A 24,667-nucleotide genomic window follows, 5' to 3' on the forward strand; every position below is an offset into this window, starting at 1 on the left:
AAATATATAATTGTCAATTACGGCAATAGCATCGATACAAATAACACAAGATAATGTCCATCACATCACATTAAACGAGTCTGAAAGACCATCAAATAGATAGAGTCCGAATACAAGTCTATCACATCACATCACAAGTCCACAAGGGTACTACAAGTCCATGACATCACAAGTCTTGTAGGGTACTACAAATCACTCACGGCCAGGTGGAGGGGGGTGGCCAAGATTGCCACGGGGCTGCCGGCGCGTTCTGGTCCGGAGGAGGGTCGTTCGAAGCGTTCCACGACTGATTCTGTAAATAGAAACACATAAATTGAATAAGAATAACAAAGATATAACAATTAATATCTACAAACAAAGCATACTCACGAGAGTGTCAGAAGGTCCTGCAGGAAAGTAAGGCTGAGCTGGTAAAGCGAAGGGAGGAGGCGACGTCGCATAGTTCATCGACGCGCCAAATCCTTGCATCCAGGTGACCATGCTGTGCAAAATAACCGGCTGCTCCTCCCTCAGCTTCCGCTCCTGCTCCAGCTTGGCCTCGATCTCCATTCGGCTCCTCCTCTCGTCCTCAAACTTTGCCTCCATCTCGGCCTACAAGATTTAAACCTCCAAGTTACAATACGAAGCAAAGTTTCATTTTAATCATAGAACGATAACTAAATCTAAATTAATCTGTCTCTGGTGCACGCTGGCCACTGAAGTCTCAGGCCGTGGGCGTATGGCGGGGGTCGAGTCGGTGGTACTTGCCCTAAGCTGCGAGAGACTGGGCGTACTCGCCGTGTCGACCAAGCTGTTGGCGATCAAGTTCCGCCCGTGCTTCTTCCCTTGTCCCGCTCTCATGATGGCTTCTCCGGAGAGTGGCGCGGTGGTCGGATCCCAAGTCTCCCCGTGGAGCGCCTTCCCACCTCTGTGTACGCATTGATGCGCGCGTGGATGCTTGGGTTTGTGTAGGCCTCTGGAGGAGCCGCCGGGTTGTATGCCACGTCCGACGTCGCCTTGCCCATGTGAGACATGGCGTATGCCGTGAAGTCGTTGCAAGACTGGTCTAGATGAGACTCCGACTGCCAAGAAGTCAACAAGATGATTAGTAAGAATTAAAAATATAGCTTTAGAAAGAATGAAGAAATTAGTGAACTTACTCAAGTATTCTTGTACTCGCCGAGACTAAGGCTCCCTTGATGATGTGCCGGACCCGGCATCATCGAGCGGTGCTCCCGACATAAGGCGTGCTGGCGGGCCCAATCCTCGCTGATCCACTTGTCTACCATCATAGACCAGCACTCGGCCTTGTTTGCGCACCAGTTCGGAGTCACCTAAATGTAATGAAGTGCATGACATATTGTAATATCAAATACAAGATAAATGAGTAGAGATGACATTTATTTACCCTTAAGTACTGGTCTCGCGTGAGGAAGATGTCCCTTGCGGCTGGTTTCTTGACACTCCTCTTCTCAAACTCGGCGCAGTACACAATGACTGCCTGGACACACGCCTCGTAGTGCATGTCCTTCACCAGCTTGTAGCAAGCCTGGTGAGCCAGCTCGTGCGCCCGGGCCTCATAGCCTTCCTCGCACCTGTAGAAATCCTGCATATATACCCACAAGATAATTGCAATCATTATTCCAAAAATTGAAACAGAATGCAATATTTCAACCATTTTAGTGCGAGGATGAATTACCCACAACTCCCCGACCATCCACCTCGCTTTGGTGGTGAAGTTCCTTCCATCGCGATCAGTAGCGTCCGGGCTGGCCATGTAGTGGTCCCACGTGTATGCCGGCTCTAGCACCCCGGCATGCATCACGAGCCCGGGGAAGTGTAGCCGGCACAAAAGACCCAAGATACCATTGGGCTTCCGGTTGTGCTCACCAGGCTGCAAAAAAACCACCCCCTGCAATAGTGTTTAAGGTAAAATTTTAGTTAGTATTGCAATTTTAAATATATGTAATGCATAATAAATAAGTACTAACATACTTACTTAGGCTCTAGTGGCCGAATCATCGGGCATCTCGCTAGAGGTATCGGACGTCGCGGGAGTTGCGACGGTCCACACAACCACACCACCAGCTCATCTCCTGCCGCCCCCTCCTCGGCCTCCTCCTCGTCCTCCTCTTCGTCCCCTCCACGTGCTCCTCCTCCTCCTCGCTCCCCTGGTCCTCCACCCTCTCCTCCTCCTCCTCTACAGGAGAAGGGGTCCTCCATATGTGGTAGTCATTACTCTTCAGTCCGTTGATTCGCATCGTAGTCAAATTAACTCCCCTCCTCAGATTCGCTGCATACCCATCTGGAAATTGTAATTTTTGGATTCACTCTAGTGCTTCCTTTTTTTGGGGCCTCGTTAGGACGAAATCCGCTGGAGTCTTCCTCCATTATCTCCTTGGTCTCGGAGTCTTCATTTCGTATCTTGGTCTATCGCTCAACGTTGCCAGATCCACTCGAGCCTTGACGTTGTCCTTCGTCTTATCAGGAATGTCCATGATAGTTCCAAAAAGAGCCTCGTCCCAATTCTTTTCAGTGTGCATGACATCAATATGGTGTGGAAGGAGGAGATCATTAATATAGGGAAGGCTCCACAAGCCAGAGACCTGAGTCCAGGAATGTTCTTCGCCATATCCCACAAAACCACCTGCATCATTGACCTAGAGAGCATCTATTTGAGCATGAAGCACGGCACCCGTCAGCATCTGCGGTGTAGATTGTGTAACTACGACACCTTTTGTGAAGTTCTTAATGTCTCTTCTAAATGGATGGTCAGCAGGAAGGAATTGTCGATGTTTGTCCAACGATGAATACTTACCCCCGTTTCTCAACCAAATGAACTGCAGAGTTGCGTTGCATGTTGGGCATGTGTACTTTCCATGAGTACACCACCTGCAGAAAATGTCATACGCATGGAGGTCATGCAGAGAGTAGTGGTACCACACATACATTCTAAAGTTTGTCTTTGTCGCTCGGTCGTACGTCCACACCCCCTCTCCCATGCTTTGATCAACTCATCGATTAGAGGCTCTATGTAAACACTCATTTTATTCTCTGGGTGCTCAGGAATAATCAACGACACAAATATGGTTTGTCGTTGAAAGAGAACGCCGGGGGGAGATTCAAGGGAATAACGAACACGGGCCAACATGAGTACGATGCGGCCATCATACCATAAGGATTGAACCCATCGGTTGCCAGCGCAACACGTACATTACAAGCTTCTTTAGCTTTCTCATGATGAATCTCATCAAAATGAGTCCATGACTCACCATCGGAGGGATGCACCATCTTATCTGGGTTGTATCGAACACCTTTTTTGTGCCATGTCATCTGTTTCGCGGTTTCCTCGGTCATATAGAGTTTGGATCTTCTGAATGAACGGAAGGTAACGTACGATTTTCACATGAATCGTGAGCTGCCTCTTAGGCTGACCGTCACCAGCATCCACCTCCAGGAATCTTGAGGTGTTGCATTTTGGACAGTAAGTTTCTGTCTCGTGCTCTTTCCTAAATAAGATGCACCCATTAGGACAAGAATGTATCTGCTCATATGGCATCTTCAGTGCACTAAGGATTTTCGTCGCCTGATACATTGTCTTGGGCAGAATGTGATCTTCCGGAAGCATGCTCCAAAAAACGGTCAACATACTATCAAAGGTGTCTCAGCTCAGGCCAAACTGGGACTTTAAGGCCATAAGGCGTCAAATGCCGTCCAGCTGAGAAACCTTTGTTTGGCTGTGAAGAGGTTTCTTTACCGCCTCCAACATCTCGTAAAACACCTTTGTGCTTGCCTCTGGCTCCTTCTGCGGTCCTTCACAGAAATGTGCCTCCTCATAGTCGTCTAACATGTCTCCAATCCCACCAGCAGCATCACATTCATCGATGTGTTGCCTCACGACCTCGTCTCTCGTACGATGGGCTTCACCGTGAACGATCCACCGGGTATAGTCTGGCGTAAATCCATAATTGACAAGATGTTCGCCTATGACCTTCTTTGTCTTTCGTTTCTGGTTTCCACAACTCTTGCAAGGATACCACATGAATCTCGACCCTTCAGCTTGCGTCCATGCCCCTTCCAAGAACTCGTAAGTCTTCTCATTCCATTCATTGGTCATGCTAGCTCGAGTTACCCGGCCGGTGTACATCCACTCACGATTATCCATCTTCTAAAATATCAGCGACTACTATCAAAATTCGGCAAGGACTCTAGCGAGAAGTGAACTGACTAGGAGTGGACGAAGACACCACACGCATTCACAGAGTCACGGGCTGGCCACTGTCTGGACCGACCCAAAGAGAGGTTGGGCGATGCACATGGGCCGCCGGCTTGTCCAATAGTTAACGTGAATTAAATAACTGAGGCTGGCAATTATTCAATTAACAATTAGTACGTTGTGAACATGGGAGGAAGTGAAGGGGGCGGCAGCTGCTGCCTTTATCAATCGCCGATGAGGCTTTGGGCAGAGTGTTTTTTGTGCCGGGCGTACGGGCACCTCGGTGGAAACCGCCGCGAACTCGCCGAGACGGCCATCATGCATGCCACCACCACCATCCTGGCATCGTGTGCTGCACGCGCTCAGAGCACGTATAACAATGGTGAGTAAGAGCAAGTATTATGGGAGGCGAGATGCCGGCTGAGAGCAGACGTGGCATAGGAGAGAGAATCAAGCGGGCGGGGAGCCAAACGCCGGCTGACACAGGCGAAATCGCGCTCCGCGCTCTGCCATTGGCTGAGCAGCGAGCAGCAGCGGAGCCCACCACCACCCGACGCCCGTTCCCAGCCCGCAGCCGCCGAAATCCATAAAACTTGCTCTAAGAGGCGATTCACAGTCCATGTAAGAAAAAAGCATAACTGACGGAGAGAGAAAAGAGAGAGAAGCAGGCAAGCGACATGCGAGCCGGCTCAAGCGGGCGTACGAGCACTTCTGCAATTCTTATTCGTTCACGCTGCCGCTACAACCGAGAAAGCATTTATGAGGTTGGAGCCGCTACTACACCAGCTGGGCGAGTCGCCGGCTGCCTGGCGCATCTATTATCCTTGCTCTCACGGTCTAGCAATTGACTTGACTAGACCCAGCGATGCGCATGCTCGGTCCCTGCGACCACCGTCACCGCGAGCACGCCTTGCACCGCCCTTGGCCTGCCGGCCGGCCAGCAGTCGGCTGGTCTCCGCCGTGCCGTCCTTGGAGAAGAAAGAGACGTCGCTGCGGGCGTGAAACGAACATGGCACCATTTATGCCATTTCGAGTGATTTTGGTGATTGAATGATAACACAACACTTAGACTAATATGATTGTTAAGATGACCATTCTCAGGCTTTTAGGTTCAAGTGATGACAAAGAGAAAGAGAAGATAGGCGTAATAAGGTCCGAAGAGTCGCCCCTACGGGGGTTCCGCTTATGAGCACCGGATGAACCGACGGGTCAAAAAGGGGCATCAGTGCATTGGGCGTCCTATATGTTCCAGAGACGATGCAAGTCGCGCAAGAGCCAAGTCTTCAACACCGGTTGAACCGGTGAAACATCGGTGCATACCATCGGTGTAATGACGTCAGCGCCCAGGAGAAGATCCTTAAGCACCGGATGAACCGGTGATGCATCGGTACAAAGCATCGGATCAACCGGTGATCACTGCGTCAGCTGTCAGAAGTTCAACGGCTACCTCGGGTTATGAGTGACCGGATGAACCGACGCTACCCCAGCCAGAGGCATCGGTTCATCCGGTGATACACAGATTTTCAGCTGACCGTTGGATCAACGGCTACAAGACTTGGTGGCTTATATATACGCCTCACCCCGGCCATTTGAAGCTTGCTGGAGTTGCTGGACATCCCATACACACCCAAGAACATCTCCAAGCCATACAAAAGCATCAAGATCATATTCTTAGCCCTTAGCACACTTTGAGAGTGTTGTGTAAAGGATTAGCTCTTAGTGAGTGAGTTTGCAAGGCCTAGAGCCCTTGTGCTGTGGTTCATTAGCGAACCAAAACAAGAGCGTGGTGCGCCGGCACCTTGGAGCGTGAAGCTCGCCGGCAACGTCATCGACCCTCCGACTTGGTGTGGAGCGGCGACGACATCTTTGTGCGAGGGACGTGGAGACTCCCATCTTTTGTGGAGAAGCTCCTTAGTGGAACCCCGAGGCCAAGGTGACCGTGATTGTGTTCACGGAAGAGACTTAGTGGCCGAGTAGCAATACTCTTAGTGAGTGCTACAACAACGTGGATGTAGGTGTACCTTTGTGGCTAACCGAACCACGGGATAAACACACGCGTCAAGAGTTTGTTATCTCTTATCCCGCTCTTTAAGCTTCCGCATTTCATACTAGCAATTTGTGTGCCTTCTTTCATAGAATAGTTTCTTGATAGGAAAGGCTATAGGTTGCTAAACTCTTTTGGGATAGGGGTTTCACACTAGAACAACCTAGTTGCACATCTAGATAGTATGTTTTAGTTTAAATTTTGTGAAAACTAATTGGAACCATAGGTCTAAGTTTTTATTAGAGCCTAATTAACCCCTTCCTCTTCTTAGATTAGAGCACCCGATCACTTTCAGTGCGCCATGTGCCTGGCTTCCCAAGTGGCCTGGTTCGCAACCCCAGCGGAAAAGAATCACGTACGCCTCAGTGTGGGTCCACGGCGAAAAGCGTCTGTGTTGTTGCTTCTATCCTTTCATTTCGTGCGCATTCATGGTGTTCTAAACTTCGGCAGTATATGCATGTACTACGGCAGGAACAGTAAAAAACCGTCCTCCGTTCTTTGTTTGCATCGGAATTCAGAAATGGCATGGTATTTCCAATCGTCTTTTGTGTGCGCGCAAACAACAAAATGACCACGAAATAAAGGCAGTATTTCTAGGGCATTGTGGTTTACTCTGACGGAGCTTGATCTTTATTTTGACCGGTGTTGATTCTACCCGGGTTATTCCTATATATCGTGTTATTGCCCTGTGGTACTGTCCCTGAGCTGGAAGTAAATCAAGCCGCCAAACACACAGTTATACATACCCTCTTGTTAATCTTGGATGTTTGCTGGTAACAATTCGAAAAGAAGTCTACTGTTATATGTGCACTACCAGATTCACTGGCTTTGCCGAGTGCCGGTTACACTCGGCAAAGGCCAGTTTGCACTCGGCAAATGCCACTCGGCAAAGCCTCCCACGGCAAAGATCCATTTGCCGAGTGTCGAATTTCGGGTACTCGGCAAAGACTTTGCCGAGAGCCTTGGCACTCGGCAAAGCAGCCATGTGGCGCCACCCTGGGCCGGCACTTTGCCAAGTGCCTAACGGCGGACACTCGGCAAAGTGCCGGCCCAGGGTGGCGCCACGTGGCCGCTTTGCCGAGTGCTGGATCCTGGCACTCGGCAAACGTTTGAAACTTTGCCGAGTGCTAGGGTTTTAGCACTCGGCAAAGTACTGTCATGCTGTCCTCTGGAAGGCCACTTTGCAGAGTGTATTGGCTTAAGCACTCGGCAAAGTGGTCTATTTTTCTTTTTTCTTATTTTTTTCTGTTTTTCGATACAAATACAACAAATATATATATAAATGCATGGGTCATTACAGGCAGTTATAACGACAAATATATAATTGTCAATTGCGACAATAGCATCGATACAAATAACACAAGGTAATGTCCATCACATCACATAAAACGAGTCTGAAAGTCCATCACATAGATAGAGTCCGAATACAAGTCCATCACATCACATCACAAGTCCACAAGGGTACTACAAGTCCATCACATCACAAGTCCAGTAGGGTACTACAAATCACTCACGGTCAGGTGGAGGGGGGTAGCCAAGATTGCCATGGGGCCGCCGGCGAGTTTTGGTCCAGAGGTGGGTGTGAGGTTCCCAAACCTTGGTTTTACACTTGTCAAGCATAACAATTAATTCAAAAAGATGCCATTCGTAAAGAAAGAGCAGAAAAAATAGAAAAAATGGCAAGGCAATATATATACATGAAAATATAGGCATATATCTGCATGGGACTAATCCGGTAATCGGGTAATGTATGCAAAACGAAATAAATTCTGTACTAAAGAACTTGGTCGAAAACGCCAGGTACCTTATATATATGTGAGAGAGCATCGCCTTGTTCTCCTTAGCTCCACACCACTTCACTAGTTCATCGCTTCTAATTGTTATCATTTTGAGCTTGTTTAGTTGTTTTATGCTCTCTGGTAAAGATGTGATGCCATTGCAATTATCGATCTCAAGTTTGTTGAGAGAGGTCAGGCCCCCGATGCTCTCTGGTAAACATGTGATGCCGTGGCATTGCCTGAGGTCGAGATTGTTGAGAGATGTGAGACGCCCGATGCTCTCTGGTAACAATGTGATGCCGTTGCAATAGCGGATGGCGAGTTTATTGAGAGAGGTGAGACGCCCGATGCTCTCTGGCAAATCATTCAGGTTTCCACAACTGTGGATTTGCAATGCTTGAAGAGAGGCGAGGCACCCGATTGTCTCTGTCAAATCATTTAGGTTCGAACAGTTTGAGATATCCAAATGTTGCAGAGAGATGAGGTCTCCCACCCATCGAGGCAGCGCTGTCATGCTTCCAATATAGTTCAGACGTAGTGACTGTAACCCAGTGAGATGCCCCATGGAACCCTGCAAGGCCTGCACCTCGTATTTCTTTATTGTCAACTCCTTAAGTGATGCAAGCTGACCCAACCAATTTGGCTGTTCTGGTACTGGCTGGTCTCTGCTCTCCAGAAATAGCCACTCGAGGGAGGAGAGTGCTTGCATGATCTGCGGTGAGCTGCTCAGATCACTGCATCCGGTTATCCTTAATTTAGTGAGGGCGGGGAGGTGGTGCAGCAGCCTCCACTGATGCATAGGCACCTCGCAGTCATATACATGCAGAGTAGTTACCGGAGCAGAGGGGGAGGAAACAGTGGTCTGTGATGCACTCTCCTCCCATGAGGACATTACACCTTCACATCCTCCCTGTATTTCCCATCGCTCCTCAGCTCTATGTGGACTTGGTTTCAGCCTCAAGTTGGGGCAATCATGGATTTCCAATACAATGAGGTTGGGGAACATAAACTTACTCACACCATCCCCGCCATAAGAGTACGTTGTGTACCACACTTCGAGGCTTTCCATTCCAAATAGGGAAAACTTCTGCAGTCTAGGAAATGATGGCCTTCTGGTGCCGCACAAGCAAGGTTCTAAATAGCCGGCTATAGCTTCCGCTATAGATGACTATAGCTTCCAGGAAAGACAATCGCTATGGCATTTAGCTCGCTAAAGCCGGCTATAGCCCGCTAAATGTCGGCTATAGCCCGCTAAACGCCATAACGGTAGCCTTACCGCTAAATGCCTTAGCCGGCGATTTAAAACCATGCGCAGAAGTCCTCATCAATTTTCAAAATGCCACTCATTCGACTGAATTCCAGCCCTTGCAGATTAGGTAATTGGCCAAGTGGTGGCAGGCTGTTGCACTTGGGCAAATTGGACAAGTAGATCCGACTAAGATTAGGGAGATGATCAGCAATACCAATAAACCACTCAGGGAATCTTACACTACTGTAACCATCAATATATAACTTCTTTAAAGTTATTGGGGGGACTAGCTTTCCCAGCACTTCCATATCCTCGACAAACCTCTCAGAATCTGTCGTCCAGTTGAGTTTAATTTCACTCATGCTTCCCTTTTCCATTAGTTTTATACTTTGCGCCTCTTGCACAGACTTCACGTTTTCAAGTCTGCTTATCACCAGGTCAGTACGATTTACATCTTGAAGAAGAGCAAGGTTGCTGCTCGACTGGTGATAATCAGCTTGGACCAGAAAGTGTGGTAATGTAATTAAATTTTTATTGAGTGCTGGCACCTTCAACATTTCAACCGTAAAGCAATCCTCCAGATGCAGAAACTTCAGACTATCCATTTCATGCGTAGTTGCTGGTAGACTCCGCAGACTATAGCATTTCGAGAGATCCAGTGTATGTAACTTTTTTAGGCTACAAATACAGTCAGGAACTCTCGTAAGCATTGTACTAGACAAATCTAGATGCTCTAGGTTTAGAAGTTTACTTATACACTTAAGAAAAATGACAAGTTCTTCAGCTCCGGCTGAGCACCATGATAAATTCAAATAACGGAGCTCAGTGAGATTTCTCATGGCTTCGGACATCCATGTGAGATGCGAGTCAGCTGTAACCAAAAGCGAACATTTTGACAAATTCAAACATTGGAGTTTGGTAAGGATACCTAAGGCTTGTATTATATCACGATCTTGGATGAAGTAACCTGATAAGTTTAAATACTTCAGATCGGTGAGTCCACTCAAAGCTTCAGGTAATGGTCGGTTTTCTATACTTCCTCGCCATAATTTCCAGCCGTGCGATAAATTCAGATATTCAAGGTTGGTGAGGCTCTCCAAGGACTTTGATACATCTGTAACATGACGACAATCTGACATATCTAGATGCACCAGCTTTGTTAGCATGCCAAATGACACTGGCAGTTTTTGTAATAAATAACAACCTGACAAATCAAGATACATCAAACCCTTCAATTCTCCAATTGATTCTGGCAGTGCTCTCATGTAAGACCCACGAAGGCTGAGGTAAACTAATTTTTCCAGCTTTGTGATACAATTGGGAATGGCCGAACCTTCGATCCTTCGAGCATTAAGATATCTTAATTGCTCTAAATTACCAATAGAATCTGGCAAGAACCTTATAGAGGACTGACTTAAATCCAGGACACAGAGGTACTTAGCCGACGAAATTAACGCACTGCGGAGCACAGTAAATTGGTTCGACACAGTAAATTGGTACGGACCATGACCATGAAAATGCAGCGCTCTTAGTGCGGTAGGACATTGTGTGAATGACTTCCACGACTTGGTGCAATCAAGTGACGCAAATGGGAATCTGTTTCTCTCAGTATTGCATTGTTTGCTAGCATCTAGACTTTCATAAAGCACGAGCGATCTTGCTAAGTCATGCACCAGATCGTGCATAGTGAACACTGTAACATCCCTGTTGTCCTCTTTGTCAGCCTGCAACTTAAGGGACATGCATGGCATCATCAGCTCTTAGACCACACAAAGTGCACAACTGTTCAAAAAAAGTAGTGGACATAGCTACTAGCCTACCACTCCTGGAGACTGAATGAAAGGAAGAAAAACACAAACAAGCACCAAAAAAACATACTGCACTCCAGATATTTAATCAACCACAATTGGCATGAAACGATGCCCAACCCCTCATGCGCCTCCGCCCTCCTGCTCGGCTCCCCTGCCTCGCTGCTGCTCAAGCGGCTACCGGAATGCGGCTGCAGGAAGGCAGCGGCGGGTACTCTCTCACCACTATGGGGAAAAGTCCTAATGCACATTGCAAAGGCTTTGTCATGTGCCAACACAGCAAAAGGCACCACAAATGCCGGCCGATAAAGCCATCTTTGCCATGGGCCTTTTTTCGGGCACTGGTAAAGATTTTGTCATGTGCTAACGTGGCCGCAACAAAATAAAGCACTCAACAATATTTAAATGACAAAACCACCGAAAATATAGTAAAAACATTTTTTTAGTAGGGGGAGGCCCCCACCGGTCATCGCCTGCCGTCCCCGTCGCAAGTCATGGCAATTTTTTGCGCGCTACGCGGCCGGTGGGATATGAACCTGCGACCTCCCCCTTGCGTGTAACCTTCTATATACACCACTGCACCACACTCTCACTCGTGTCTATACTCTGTTTTCTTTCTCCATATTATACTAAACCGAGAGTAAATTGCTTGTTTGAGGGCCTAAGCGAATTCAAATTAAAAAGTTGCCAGCTACAAAGTTTCATAACTTTTTGAGGTCTACAACTTTCATTTTGGTTGTTTCCCCATCCGATCGAGGTTGTTTACACAATTTGAATCTCACTTTGCCGTATGCTGGATCTAGAGTACACGGCAAAGCCTGATCATTTGTCATGTGCTTTGATCTGGCACACAACAAAGTCTTGATTTGCCGTGTGCCTTGGTCTGGCACGGCTTTGCCGTGTGTCCTTTATTAGGCACACGACACAATTTTTTTTTACCTTCAATTTTTTAGTATTCAATTTGTTCCACTGCTTTATGTTATATGTATAAATTTGTCACAATTTTTACCTTGCCAAAGTGACTCAACAATTCATGTTTGATGATTCTATGTGAAAAAATCTATTATTTCTTGCGTTTCAAGCTCAAATTCAAATTATATTAACTAAATCTTTTCCATACCGTGTTTAATTAAATTTGTTTGAATGTACTTTAAATACCTAGCAAAAGTGACTCAGCAATTCATGTTTGATGATTCTATGAACAAAATCTATTATTTCATACAGTTATAGCTCAATTTCAATGTACATCACATGATATTATTTATTTGTAAAAAAATAAAATTATCAAACTGCTCCAAAAAATAACCAAATTTGGCATGAAACAATCTACATTTTCTCAATTTTTTACCTTACCCACCACGTATGAAATCATGATATCATGACAAATCTTATGATTTTCAGATGTTTGAAATTTCTTTTCCTTTGATGGGTAAGGCATCAAACTAGGTTAAATAACATGAATATCATTTTTTCACACATTTTATTTTATTATTTGAATCACTTGCAGTTCAAATTTGACTCGATTCCAAAAATTACTTGAAATGCAATTAATTAGTTAAATATAACAAATAAAACAAATAATATATCAAATTTTAACATGGAGTACCACATGTTGTATGTGAAAAGTAGAAAAAATTTTGATGAGAAGAGAAAAAAATTATTACTTTTCTGTGTGTAAAAAGGAAAAGCACATGACAAATTTGCCATGTGCCAAAAAAAAGTACACGGCAAAGTACCGGGCACATGGCAAAGAGCCAGATTTCGATAGTGCACCCACTGACCCACACCACCCCACCCCACCCAGCCTGGGGTTATTTTCTTCCCTCATGTTCTCGGTTCTCCTCTCCTTTTCCATGGTGGCAGGTTGCAGCAGGGGCCTCTGAAGCTGGCTCCATCGAGTCTGTGGCTGGATCGACCCCCGTGGACCATGGTGGCTGGATCCGCGACCTCTTTCGCACCGCTTCTCACACTGATTGGGCAGGCACCGAGGCATCTGCTCGACCCGGCCGTACATGCCTGGCTCGGCCAGCTGGGACCGGGGAGTGTGTGCGGCAACTTGACCCTCTCGACATTGCGGCAGCTAGCGGTGTGGGTCGGCTACATGTATAGCTGGTCGGTGATGCTGCGGTGGTGTGCGTCCTTAGCGGCTGTTGTGGCCTGCCTGGCCATGGTACTAGGCATTGGCTGCCTTAGTAGACAGGGCCAACCACTTAATCCACGTGCCACTGTGCAGATTCGCCCAGCTGCTATGCATGGCACGGTCCCCTTCTTGTGTGCATTCGGGGATCTCCCAATGTGCATCATGGTGTCTCTGTTTTTTATTGATGGGGCGTCGTGGTGTCTGTTTTTTTAAATGTGCATCATGGTGTCTCTGTTTTTTATTGATGGGGCGTCGTGGTGTCTGTTTTTTTATTGATGGGGCAACGTGTACCACACTTCGAGGCTTTCCATTCCAAATAGGGAAAACTTCTGCAGTCTAGGAAATGATGGCCTTCTGGTGCCGCACAAGCAAGGTTCTAAATAGCCGGCTATAGCTTCCGCTATAGATGGCTATAGCTTCCAGGAAAGACAATCGCTATGGCATTTAGTCCGCTAAAGCCGGCTATAGCCCGCTAAATGTCGGCTATAGCCCGCTAAACGCCATAACGGTAGCCTTACCGCTAAATGCCTTAGCCGGCGATTTAAAACCATGCGCACAAGTCCTCATCAATTTTCAAAATGCCACTCATTCGACTGAATTCCAGCCCTTGCAGATTAGGTAATTGGCCAAGTGGTGGCAGGCTGTTGCACTTGGGCAAATTGGACAAGTAGATCCGACTAAGATTAGGGAGATGATCAGCAATACCAATAAACCACTCAGGGAATCTTACACTACTGTAACCATCAATATATAACTTCTTTAAAGTTATTGGGGGGACTAGCTTTCCCAGCACTTCCATATCCTCGACAAACCTCTCAGAATCTGTCGTCCAGTTGAGTTTAATTTCACTCATGCTTCCCTTTTCCATTAGTTTTATACTTTGCGCCTCTTGCACAGACTTCACGTTTTCAAGTCTGCTTATCACCAGGTCAGTACGATTTACATCTTGAAGAAGAGCAAGGTTGCTGCTCGACTGGTGATAATCAGCTTGGACCAGAAAGTGTGGTAATGTAATTAAATTTTTATAAACTTAATACATACTGCTCGGCTCTGGAAACGGCAGTATATGCATGCAGGGGCGAAGCCACGTTGGGTTTCCCTGGTGCCCGTGCACCAGGGTAAACTTCTTTTTACCACTAACTAAATTTTGTTTCACCATATTATCATAGGAAAGTTTGTCAGTTCTTTAGGGTGTGCACCACGGTCGATCTCGCCGTGGCTTCGCCCCTGTATGCATGTAGTGCTACGGTAGGAACAGTAAAAAACCATCCTCCGTTCTTTGTTTGCATCGGAATTCAGAAATGGCATGGTGTTTCCAATCGTTTTTTGTGTGCGCGCAAACAACAAAATGACCACGAAATAAACGCAAATTTCTAGGGCATTGTGGTTTACTCTGACGGAGCTTGATCTTTAATTTGACCGGTGTTGATTCTATCCAGGTTATTCCTATATATTGTGTTATTGCCCTGTGGTACTGTCCCTGAGGTGGAAGTAAATCATGCCGCCGAACACACAGTTATACATACTCTCTTGTTAATCTTGGATGTTTGCCGGTAACACAAGAGCACAAAGGACTAAAAACAAATAAATACTAAAAGAACACAAACACAAGCGAGAACACCCAACGACAATAGAAATAGCAGCAAGCAACATGGGGAGGACAACGCACTCAACCCACAAACCTACATCGCAGCACTAGGAAACCCAATGGCAAAGCATCCGCCAGGTGAAGAAGAATCGCGGTGGCAAAGCATCCGCCCGAACCGAGAGAGGTGGCAAAGCATCCACCTAGAAGGCACGACCAAGTCCGCAACCATGACGGCAAAATATCCATCCGAACAGAGTAGAAGTGGCAAAGCATCCACCAAGACCACGATCACAACGGCAAAGCATCCGCCTGACTAAAGCCACCTGAGCAACCAAAAGTGATGGCATGGAAGATGAAGCGAAGGCAGGATCGGAGGGTAAGGTGACGGTGACAGCCGCCGCCGCTGCGAGCCAAAAGTCGACGCCGGAGCGATGGATGGGGTAGGCGCCCCACGGCTAGCCAAGAGTCGACGCGCGGAGAGGTGGATGGGGTAGGCACCCCCACGGCTCCAAAGTCGGCAGAGCACTGAGAGCAACGCCTCAAAGGAGGGAGTGACACCGCTGACGCCACCGTTGCCCGACCAAATGGTCTAGATTTTCACCTAAAGAGCTCGCCGGAGAGAAGGAAGAAGGGGGAACGGATGACGCCTTCAAGAAGGTATGTGATGCCCTCGGGCGCCACCATCATCGATCTGCACACGGGCATAGCTTTCGCCTAAACCCCCTTCAATCACCCAAAGCCAGGGACCCCTACCGGCGGTGGCGGCCAGAACCGCACACCAGCCGGAGGACGATAGTAGGAGTAGCCTGCGCGGCACATCGGCGAGCCCTACCCGCCGGTAGCACCGTCAAGGAGGAGGACAAAACCGCCGCAACACCGGACGCCGGGAAAGGAGCGACCACCCCACGCCTCGTCCAGAGCAGCCGCGAGGGTCGAAGGGCCGACCCCCACATGACACGCGGGCCAGCCCTCCCTGCTGCAGGCGACGTCGCGGATGAGGCCGCCGCGGCACCAGCCAGGGCGACCGCGCCAGGGACGCCGCGTCAGAGACGGAAGGTCGGCCCCCACGACACCCGCCGAGGATGAGAAGATCCATCCTTTGGGGGCGTAGATCCGGCGAAGGGAAGGCCGGATCCGGCTCCCAGAGGCCGCCGGCGAAGAAGGGCGGGGCGGGACGACGGAGCAAGGTTTGAAGGCTAGGAGGAGGAGGGAGGGAGAAGGCGGGCGAACCGGCTTCGGCTCGGTCGCGGGCCGCCGGCCGGCCAGTCGCCGGTGGCGGCAGCGGCCACCGGTGGTAGCAAGAGCAGGGACGGAGGCGGCGGCGCGGTGTCGCCCCCCCCCCCCCCCCCCCACCCAGACGGCAGGGAGGGCAACACGGGGGAAGAGGGCCTATCCGTGTCTTGACATTATATGTGGTGATGGAATATCCCATTTCTGGTAAGTTCGGCCTGTTCAACGAGCGATGGAACGACAAGGTATCCCATTTTGACTCACCTCGGTTCACCGTGGCCGTGGTTACCTGTTCCCACGTTGTCTAGACTGTAGGGGTAGGCTAGCAGTGAACATGCAAACTGGCCAAAAATATGGTTTATCATTGAGTATTGAGTACGAGAGGACGAGTATAGTCATTGGAGACCATGTTGTTGTTTTTGATTCGCGATCCTTCTTTGGTATGTACACGACGTGCCAATATGTGTACATAAGCATACAATGCAATGAAGCACACAGTATATCTGTTATCAGGAATAGCTAGATTAGAATGATGAATCATCAGATGAGCACAGATAGCAAGAATAAAGGTTCAGTTTGGTATGAGATCACAAAAAAGTTTTAGGAAAGAAGATAAATTTGGCAGTGCACTTCATATGTGATCAGCACATGAGCACACCAATCTTGGCCTTCTTCAACCTCATCGCTGTCAAAGCAGGGGCTGTGATTCTCTAGGGGCATCACTGTTCTCTGTACGGTTTTTTTAAATATATTCCTCTGGTGACGGTGTTTACATCATTTACATGAGCTCTGAATCAGGAGGTGAAACATCATTTACTTGAAAACCAAAGCATAGACATATTCTTTTAGCTGACCAAAGCATAATTAGTTGCTATTTAATCGGGTAACGTAAGAATTTCGGGTCTAAGCTAAGTACTTATTTCATCTTGTCGACTTCATTCCAGCAGGCTAAATCATAAAAGGATGCATTAAAAAGAAACTTCATTCCAGAGGTCTTGAGCTCAAATCTTGCGGACCGTAAGGTTTGGTTGGCTTCCTACAATTAATTTGTTTTAGTCCAGGACTACTAAAGGCCGTGTTGACACCCAAATTTTGGGTCAGAAGAATCGTTGTAATTACCATCTTTTACTGGATTCTTTAGGCTTTACCTACTAGCGCATCGCTGTAGTCTCGTCTAGTTTATGTACCATTTTACCTATCTCTTTTAAATCTACCAAGACTGCATCCACTTCAGCTAGGTTAGTTTTAATTGGCTGGATGCATTTCTTTATTGTCAAGTTTGTTGTCGGTTTCATTCGTTATAAATGAATAGGCTCTTCAGCCGATGATCCACTTATGGTATTGGACTTCTTGGTCGATGCACTTTCTAGAACTCATCGGAATCCTAGCCGATGTGTTTCTTGTTATTTACTGATAAAAATTCTTTCATTTCTTTATCAACTGTAGGTCAAATTAACTGACACACCCTGAACCTCGATAGCAGAACCTGCACTGGAGATAAGCAAAGCTCCTAGACCTTATCTTTTGGTGCCCCGCAAGAATCATAGTCCGATTTTTGTGGCAACAGGCCGATTATGCAGTAGTGCTAGCTTGACTAACTCCAATAGAGCTTACCTTCGATGGTCAATAGCAGGTAACCATTTTGACTGGATAGTGACTATTTTTCTTCTTTGCACCATGCTGGCTACCCGTCGCCGACCTCAGCAGGCAGCATGAGCAATTGCTGTTTTTAGGTTGAGGTCTTTGTGTTCTATATTCTTCGTTTCTTTTATTTTTTTCCATTTCGATTTTCGTGTATTGTTTGAGCCAAGTAGAGCATTTTGGTTTACTCTGACGGAGCTTGATCTTTAGTTTGACCGGTTGTAAGGATCGTGGCCCAAGAAGGGGGGTTGAATTGGGACTTTTTCAAATTTCTATCTAGTCCTTAACCTAGACTAGTATTGCCCAACCTATAAATTTGAAACCTAGTCACTAGAGCATGCTAGCACAAGGTCCTTAGGTAGGTAAACACACTATCATGATCATGTTGCTTAAAAGATATCACACTAGCAAGATCAAAACATAAGCAAAAGATCACACTACCATGCAAGTTGTCCTAGTCAAACTATAAGCAATCAAAGATAAGAGTAACAACAAAAGGATTTAATTGCTTGAAATAAAAGTGAGAGACACGAGACACCCGGATTTTTTCCCGTGGTATCGAGGAGTTGACGCTCCCCCCTAATCCACGTTGGAGCACCCACACAAGGGTATAGCTCTCTTGCTTCACCAAGGAGCAAGTGATCACTAAGAATGCTCTTTCTCCATCTCCGGAACGGCGAGCTTCACACCGTGTACAATCTTCTTGTCTTGGGGCTCCCACAAACACCAAGGGCTCACCAAGAACCTCCCGATCACCAAGACCGGCTAGGTGCCATCAAACACCAAGAGGAACAAGCTCCTAAGCCTTCACTTGACCTACACTCAGTTGGCCCTAGCTCAAGCACACTTGCTACACTTGCAAAGGATGGATTCTTCAAGGTTGAAGCACAAACAAAGTGCTAGATCTTCTATTGTTTGCTCAAAGCACTTTCTCTTCTTCTCAAGGGTGGCCTCAGGTTTTCAAGGTGTCAAAGGCAACTGAAATGAGCCATGGGGTGCCCTTATATAGAGTGGAAAGAGTTACATAGCCGTTGGAAGTCCACTGCAGAAAAACCGTGAGCACCGGAAGAACCGATGGGTGTCAGATTTGAGGCGTCGGTTCAACCGGTCTCTCTGTGTCCAAATTGTAGCCGTTGGGGTTCTGACACAGTATCCAGGCTTGCGTCATTGCACCGGTGCATGCTCCGTAGGGGCATTGGTTCAACCGGTGCTGAAGAGATTCACTGACCAACACAAACATGCTCTCTGGAACATAGGACGTCTAATGCACCGGTGCTTTGATTCTGAAGCGTCGGTTCAACCGGTGCTGAAAAGAAGTTGAAGTCCATCAAAACATGCTCTCTAGAACAAAGTACATCTAATGCACCGGTGCTTATCTTTTGACCGTCGGTTCAACCGGTGCTATAGAGTTTTTGACTTGATTCCTTTCTGTATCCAGAGAAGATAGACCGAAAGGGCATCGGTCCTTCCGCCAAGCATCGGATGCTCCGACGCTAGGGCACCGGTTCAACCGGTGCTGCTGTTTTTCTTTGTTTTCAGCTGAATTGACTTGGATTCGAGTGTAACTTCGATTGTTTCTTCTTCCAAGCATTGTGTTGACTTCTTTTGACCATATTGGGCTGTTTTTGAGCGAGTGAGCATGATTTCTAAGGCCAACTCAATTTTGATCAAGCTAATAACTCATGAACCCCTCTTAATAGTACGGTCAAGAACTAAAAACTATAAACCCTATCTAAATCAAGTGTCCTTCATCTCCTTGTGACACTTGAGACTAGAAAGGTCCTTAATCTTTGAAATTGAGTCCTTGGCACGCATGATTGTTCCGAATTGAGGGGTCTCTTTTCACATTCCATATGAGACTTAACTAATCATTAATATTTCCTTCAAAACAAACGTTAGTCGCATACGGTTGTCATTAATCACCGAAACTTACCATTAGCATCTATCGGCCTAGATGCACTTCAATCTCCCCCTTTTTGGTGATTGATGACAACACAAAGTTGAGATACACAAGATATGAAATTGTAAGCGATAAACAAGCATGCATTACTCGAAATAAAGCCAATGTAGGGACATGTCAACACAGAGCATACACAATATCCAAATAACATGTCCATACACAAAAACCATGAAGATCCAATCATGCCACAAACCACCAAGCTCCCCCTATCTCTACTCCTCCTATCTATCTCCCCCTTTGGCAACGAAGAACCAAAAAGAAAGGCGATCTAATCCTGAGCTGGAGAAGGTGGGGTCTTCCGGCTGGGTCCGGTGGAAAACTAAGCGGCGGAGTCATCGGCGTCGTCGTCCGTCCAGTCGTCGTCGACCGAAGAAGACTTCTGCTCGACCGGAGTCGTCGGAGCAGCAGAATTAGCTGGTGTAGCGGTAGTAGCTGGCTCGGCGACGACCGTGGAGTCCGTCGGAGGGGCAGACCCGTCACGTCTGGTTGAGTAGGGCGCACGACGGAAGGACGGAGCACCTCGGGCTGTGAAGGCGACTCAAACGTGAGTGACTGAGCTGACGGGTGCTGGAGCTGGTGTAGGATCCGCTGCTGCCTAAGGAACTCTGCACACTGCTCGGCAGTCCAAACACTAGGCTGTGGAGCAGGTGCCGGAGCAGAAGTGGAAGTAGCAGCAGGGCTGGCAAACAATCCGGTCGGAAGAAAAGGTGACACCGGGAAGGATGCCAGAGGTGTCTGCACGAAACCGCCAACAGGTGGAGCAGGTGCTGTGGGGTCAAACTGGAGCTGCTGGGGTGTAGGGAGCTAAGGCTCAGGCAGTCCAGTGTGATGGTATAGCTGACCGAAGCATCCCGAGAAGAATGTGAACATCTGCTGCTGAATCTGGGACTGCTGCTGTTGCTATAGCCTCATGGCCTCCTGCTGCTGTCGAATCCCCTCAAGCACTAAAGTCTGGGCCTCCTGCTGGCGAGCCTGCTCGGCTTGCATACTCAGCTGAGCCGCAGCAAACCGGTCCTGCTGGTCAGAGAGCCGAGTAAGTATAGCTACAAGAGAGTCTGGCTGTGTGACCTGTGCAGTGGTAACTGGAGGAGCAGGGGCTCGTGCTGCACCGGAGGATCCTGCCTCATCGTCATGAGCACCTCGAGGAACAGTAACAATGGGAATGAAATCCTCGTCATCCTCCGAGTCCTCTGAATCTGTGATCAGGTAGTGTGGGAGCTGGGCCTCTGCTGCTGCTAGTGAAGCGTCCTCGGGTGTTGTCGGATCGTCTGCAACTCTGTCCTCAGCCAAGGTACGCTCATCCAGAACCCGCTGTGCTCGGCGCTGGCCTCTCGAGCCACGACGACCGTCTCGAGGAGTAGCAGGTGAGTAAAAACTGAAGTGTGTCCTCGACTGCTCCAGCTCATCCATATGTTCATTCTGACTTAGCTGAGCCAGAATCCAGCAGATCCAATGAGCGAAGGGGTGACGACGGTGAACAGTCATCCCATCCATGATCACGTCCTCTAGCTCGCAGATGAAGAAGTCGACAAGGTCAAAGTCACGACCTGTCATGATGTATAGTAAGAGCCACTGCTGCAGAGCTGTAATCCCCTCGTTGTACCCAATCCGGAACAACAGACTCTTCCTCAGAGCTAGGTGGATTGAGTGTGCCATGGGAGTCAGCCTGTCCGGAGTCCTCGGTGTGCCCGGCAGGAAGGGCTGCTGAAAGAGAACACTGATCTCCTCGTCAGATGGGACATGAGACTCATGAGGACGACGAGGAGGCACCGTGCTGCCATAAGCCTGATAGTGCACGAAGTGTGGCTCCTCGGCAATCTGAACTCCAAGGAGGGTAGCCAGTCGAGCTTGGGTCAAACGATAGTGCCTCTCCTGGAACATGAAGTCGATAAACTGCCGGTCCTCCTCAATAAACAGAGTGGCGTAGAAGACTCGAACCCACTCTCGAATGTATCTGGACCTCTCACTGAGTAGAGAAGGCAAACCAACATATCTCTCAAAGAGAGGAAGCACTGGAGTCCCACCTGCTGCTACTCGCATAGCTACCCAATGGAGCATCTTGTGCTCACTGATCTTGATATCCAACTGGCAGTAGGCGTGGTAAAAAGACTCCAGAAGCAGAGTGTGAAAGCGACGTTCAACTCCAACGTCTCTCTGCTCGGGAAACCACTGCTCCGGGGTGGCATATCTCAGTCTCTTGACCCTAGGTCCTGGAATACCCCTGAGATCAAATAACTCAACCTCGGGCAGCTCCTCGCCACTGTCCTGACCTCCTATCTTAGTGCCACTGCCGGTGTGCTGCTGCTGTGCATGACCTGCTCCCCTCTGCGTGCCACCACCTCGAGTCCGTGGACGTGAGCGGGACTCAGGTGTGGTCTGAGCTGTCTGAGTATGTTCTGAGCGACGTAACTGCTGCTGTGGCTCCCCCTGAGCCTGAGGATCTCTGATCCTGAGTGAACCCTGCCTGTCTGCTGCGTCTGCAACTGCCTCAGCTTGCTCTCGCTCGCGGTCCTCACAGGTGCGCTTCTTCTTCTTCTGCACAACCATCTTACTCTTGCCCTTTTTATCTCCTGCCATCTGTCATAGAAGCATAGCATGGAAGGATATGAGCCTAAAAACACGAGATCTAGTGGATATCCGACGAAACACCACACTAAAAAGGGATTTGTAGGATCAAGAAAGGGTGTGTGTGTATATGTGCATGTGTGCAAAGGATGGTGTACCAAAAGAATTTTATATGCCAAGAGTGTGTAGGCCATACCCTTGCAAAACAGGGAAGAAATCGAAGAAAATACCTAAACGGCAATTCGTCGAACACCTTGAGGGCGCCTAAGCAAAGGGTGTAGAGGATGGAATTGATCCCTGGCTGTGGCACGAGGAGGGCAAAGGAGTAGAGGAGTGTGCGTGCGAAGGTGGGGAAGGTGCCGCTGTAAGGATCGTGGAAGGCGGCGCACGGAGCGGGCGGCGCAGGGAGGCGCAGGGCGGCGCGGTCGTGACGCGGGCACAGGCGCTGGCGAGGCGCGTGAGCGGGCGCAAGCGTGGCGCGGCAGTGGCGAAGTGGAGCAGTGCGCAGGCGGCGGCGCAGTAGATGCACGGGTGCGGCGGCGGCGTATGGGTGCGGGTGCTCGGGCGGCAGTTTCACGAGGAGGAAGAAAGAAGATAGAGACTGACGCATGGGGCCCGCGGAAGGGCTAAGAGAAACAGGATGCGCGGGCCCGCCAACCCTAAAGCACTGGAAGTTCCGATGGTTCGGAGAAAAAGTCATCGGTGTATCCACCGGTTTGAGTTTGACTAGATCTAAAAGACTTGAAAACGGGTCAACAGAGGGCACCGGAAGAACCGTTACTGAGGCATCGGAACATCCGATGGGCATCGGTGCAACGGCAGGAGTAAGGTCCAGAGACACTGCAAGGGCCAAAACTCCACGCAGTAGCACCGGTTGAACCGATGCTGAGGCGTTGGTTCATCCGCCAACCATCGGATGCACCGGTGGCCATCGGTGTAGCGGTCGGAGGTTGTTCCAGAGATGATGCAGAAACCGAGCCACGAAGACTTAAACACCGGTTGAACCGATGCAAGGTAAAAACAGGGCGTCGGTTTAACCGGTGGTTAAGGAAAATTTCTGCTGAACTACAAACTCTACTTCTGATCCAAATTTACAAAACCAAAGCCATAAACACTCAATTTGGACCATTTTCGAGAGACAACCTCACCCCTCAAACACTCATACTAAGTGCTCGCAAGCTTTTACATAAACATAGGCAAATTAAGATCCAAGCGAGGTTTTAAACACAAAAACCAATTGTATGAGCCACTTTGCCTAAGAACTTAGAGATTGAAACTTTAAGTTCGATAGGACATGGCTCAATAGGCATGAAAGTGCAAAATTGATCTTATCACTCTTGTGGAGATGATATATCATATTTAGCATGAATATCTTTCTCGAAGTGTGATTTGCTCCCTTGTGATGCTACTAACGTGATGCAATGCCTATGCAAAGCGAGAAATTAAACATGGATGCATTCTATGAGACAAGCACATGCATTGCAAAAATTTAAATCTATCTTGTCAAGTTTGAACCCTCGGCAAGCTTCTTCATGATGAACCATTCTTCATGCCATTAGCGAAACCAAGACCACCGGCTCATGCAAGACCCATGTTCATCACTATCTTGACAAGGTTAGACAAGCCCCTAGCACATGTGCATATGAAATGCATCTATATGACAAGGCAATTATATGACGTTAGAAGCATCTAAAACGTTAAGCTCACTTCGCAACCTACAAAAGGTGCTCTCATCTAGAGGTTTGGTGAAGATATCCGCCAATTAATTTTCGGAACGAACACCACAAAGTAGTATATCATTCCTTGCCACATGATCTCTTAGAAAGTGATGGCGAATATCTATGTGCTTGGTATGAGAGTGTTGAACCGGGTTATTAGCAATTTTAACGGAACTCTCGTTATCACAAAGGAGCGGAATCCTATCTAATACTACACCATAGTCCAAGAGGCTTTGCTTCATGTAGAGGATTTGAGCACAACAAGCCCCGGCGGTAATATATTCCGCCTCCGCGGTTGACAAGGCCAAGGAATTTTGTTTCTTTGACGACCAAGAGACTAAGGAACGCCCTAGCAAGTGGCACCCACCCGTTGTACTCTTGCGATCCACACGACATCCGGCAAAGTCCGAATCCGAGTATCCCAAGAGTGTAAAACTAGCGCCTTTGGGGTACCACAAGCCTATGCTAGGCGTATGCTTGAGATATCTAAGGATCCTTTTAACGGCACTAATGTGTGATTCCTTAGGATTAGCTTGAAACCGAGCACACATGCATACGCTAAACATGATATCGGGCCTAGATGCGGTTAGGTAAAGAAGTGACCCAATCATAGAACGATAGAGAGTTTGGTCAACCGATTTACCTCCCTCATCCAAGTCAAGATGTCCATTAGTTGGCATTGGAGTCTTGATCGGCTTGCATTCATCCATCTTGAATTTTTTGAGTCTATCCTTTGTATACTTTTCTTGAT

General features: G+C 48.0%; 1 protein-coding gene across 1 annotated transcript; it reads right to left on the reverse strand.

Annotated features, from left to right (window-relative positions):
- Nucleotides 1-7,538: 7,538 nt before the first annotated feature.
- On the reverse strand, nucleotides 7,539-8,899 carry LOC120644105 (probable disease resistance protein RPP1). Its single transcript, XM_039920666.1, has 2 exons — nucleotides 8,044-8,899; nucleotides 7,539-7,847 (listed from the first exon to the last, which is right to left on the reverse strand). The coding sequence occupies exons 1-2, from the start codon at nucleotides 8,814-8,816 to the stop codon at nucleotides 7,739-7,741; spliced, it is 882 nt and encodes a 293-aa protein (XP_039776600.1). The 5' UTR covers nucleotides 8,817-8,899; the 3' UTR covers nucleotides 7,539-7,738.
- Between the last annotated feature and the right edge of the window lie 15,768 nt (nucleotides 8,900-24,667).

Source organism: Panicum virgatum, chromosome 8K (genome assembly GCF_016808335.1).
Source record: "Panicum virgatum strain AP13 chromosome 8K, P.virgatum_v5, whole genome shotgun sequence".
Lineage (NCBI taxonomy): Eukaryota > Viridiplantae > Streptophyta > Magnoliopsida > Poales > Poaceae > Panicum > Panicum virgatum.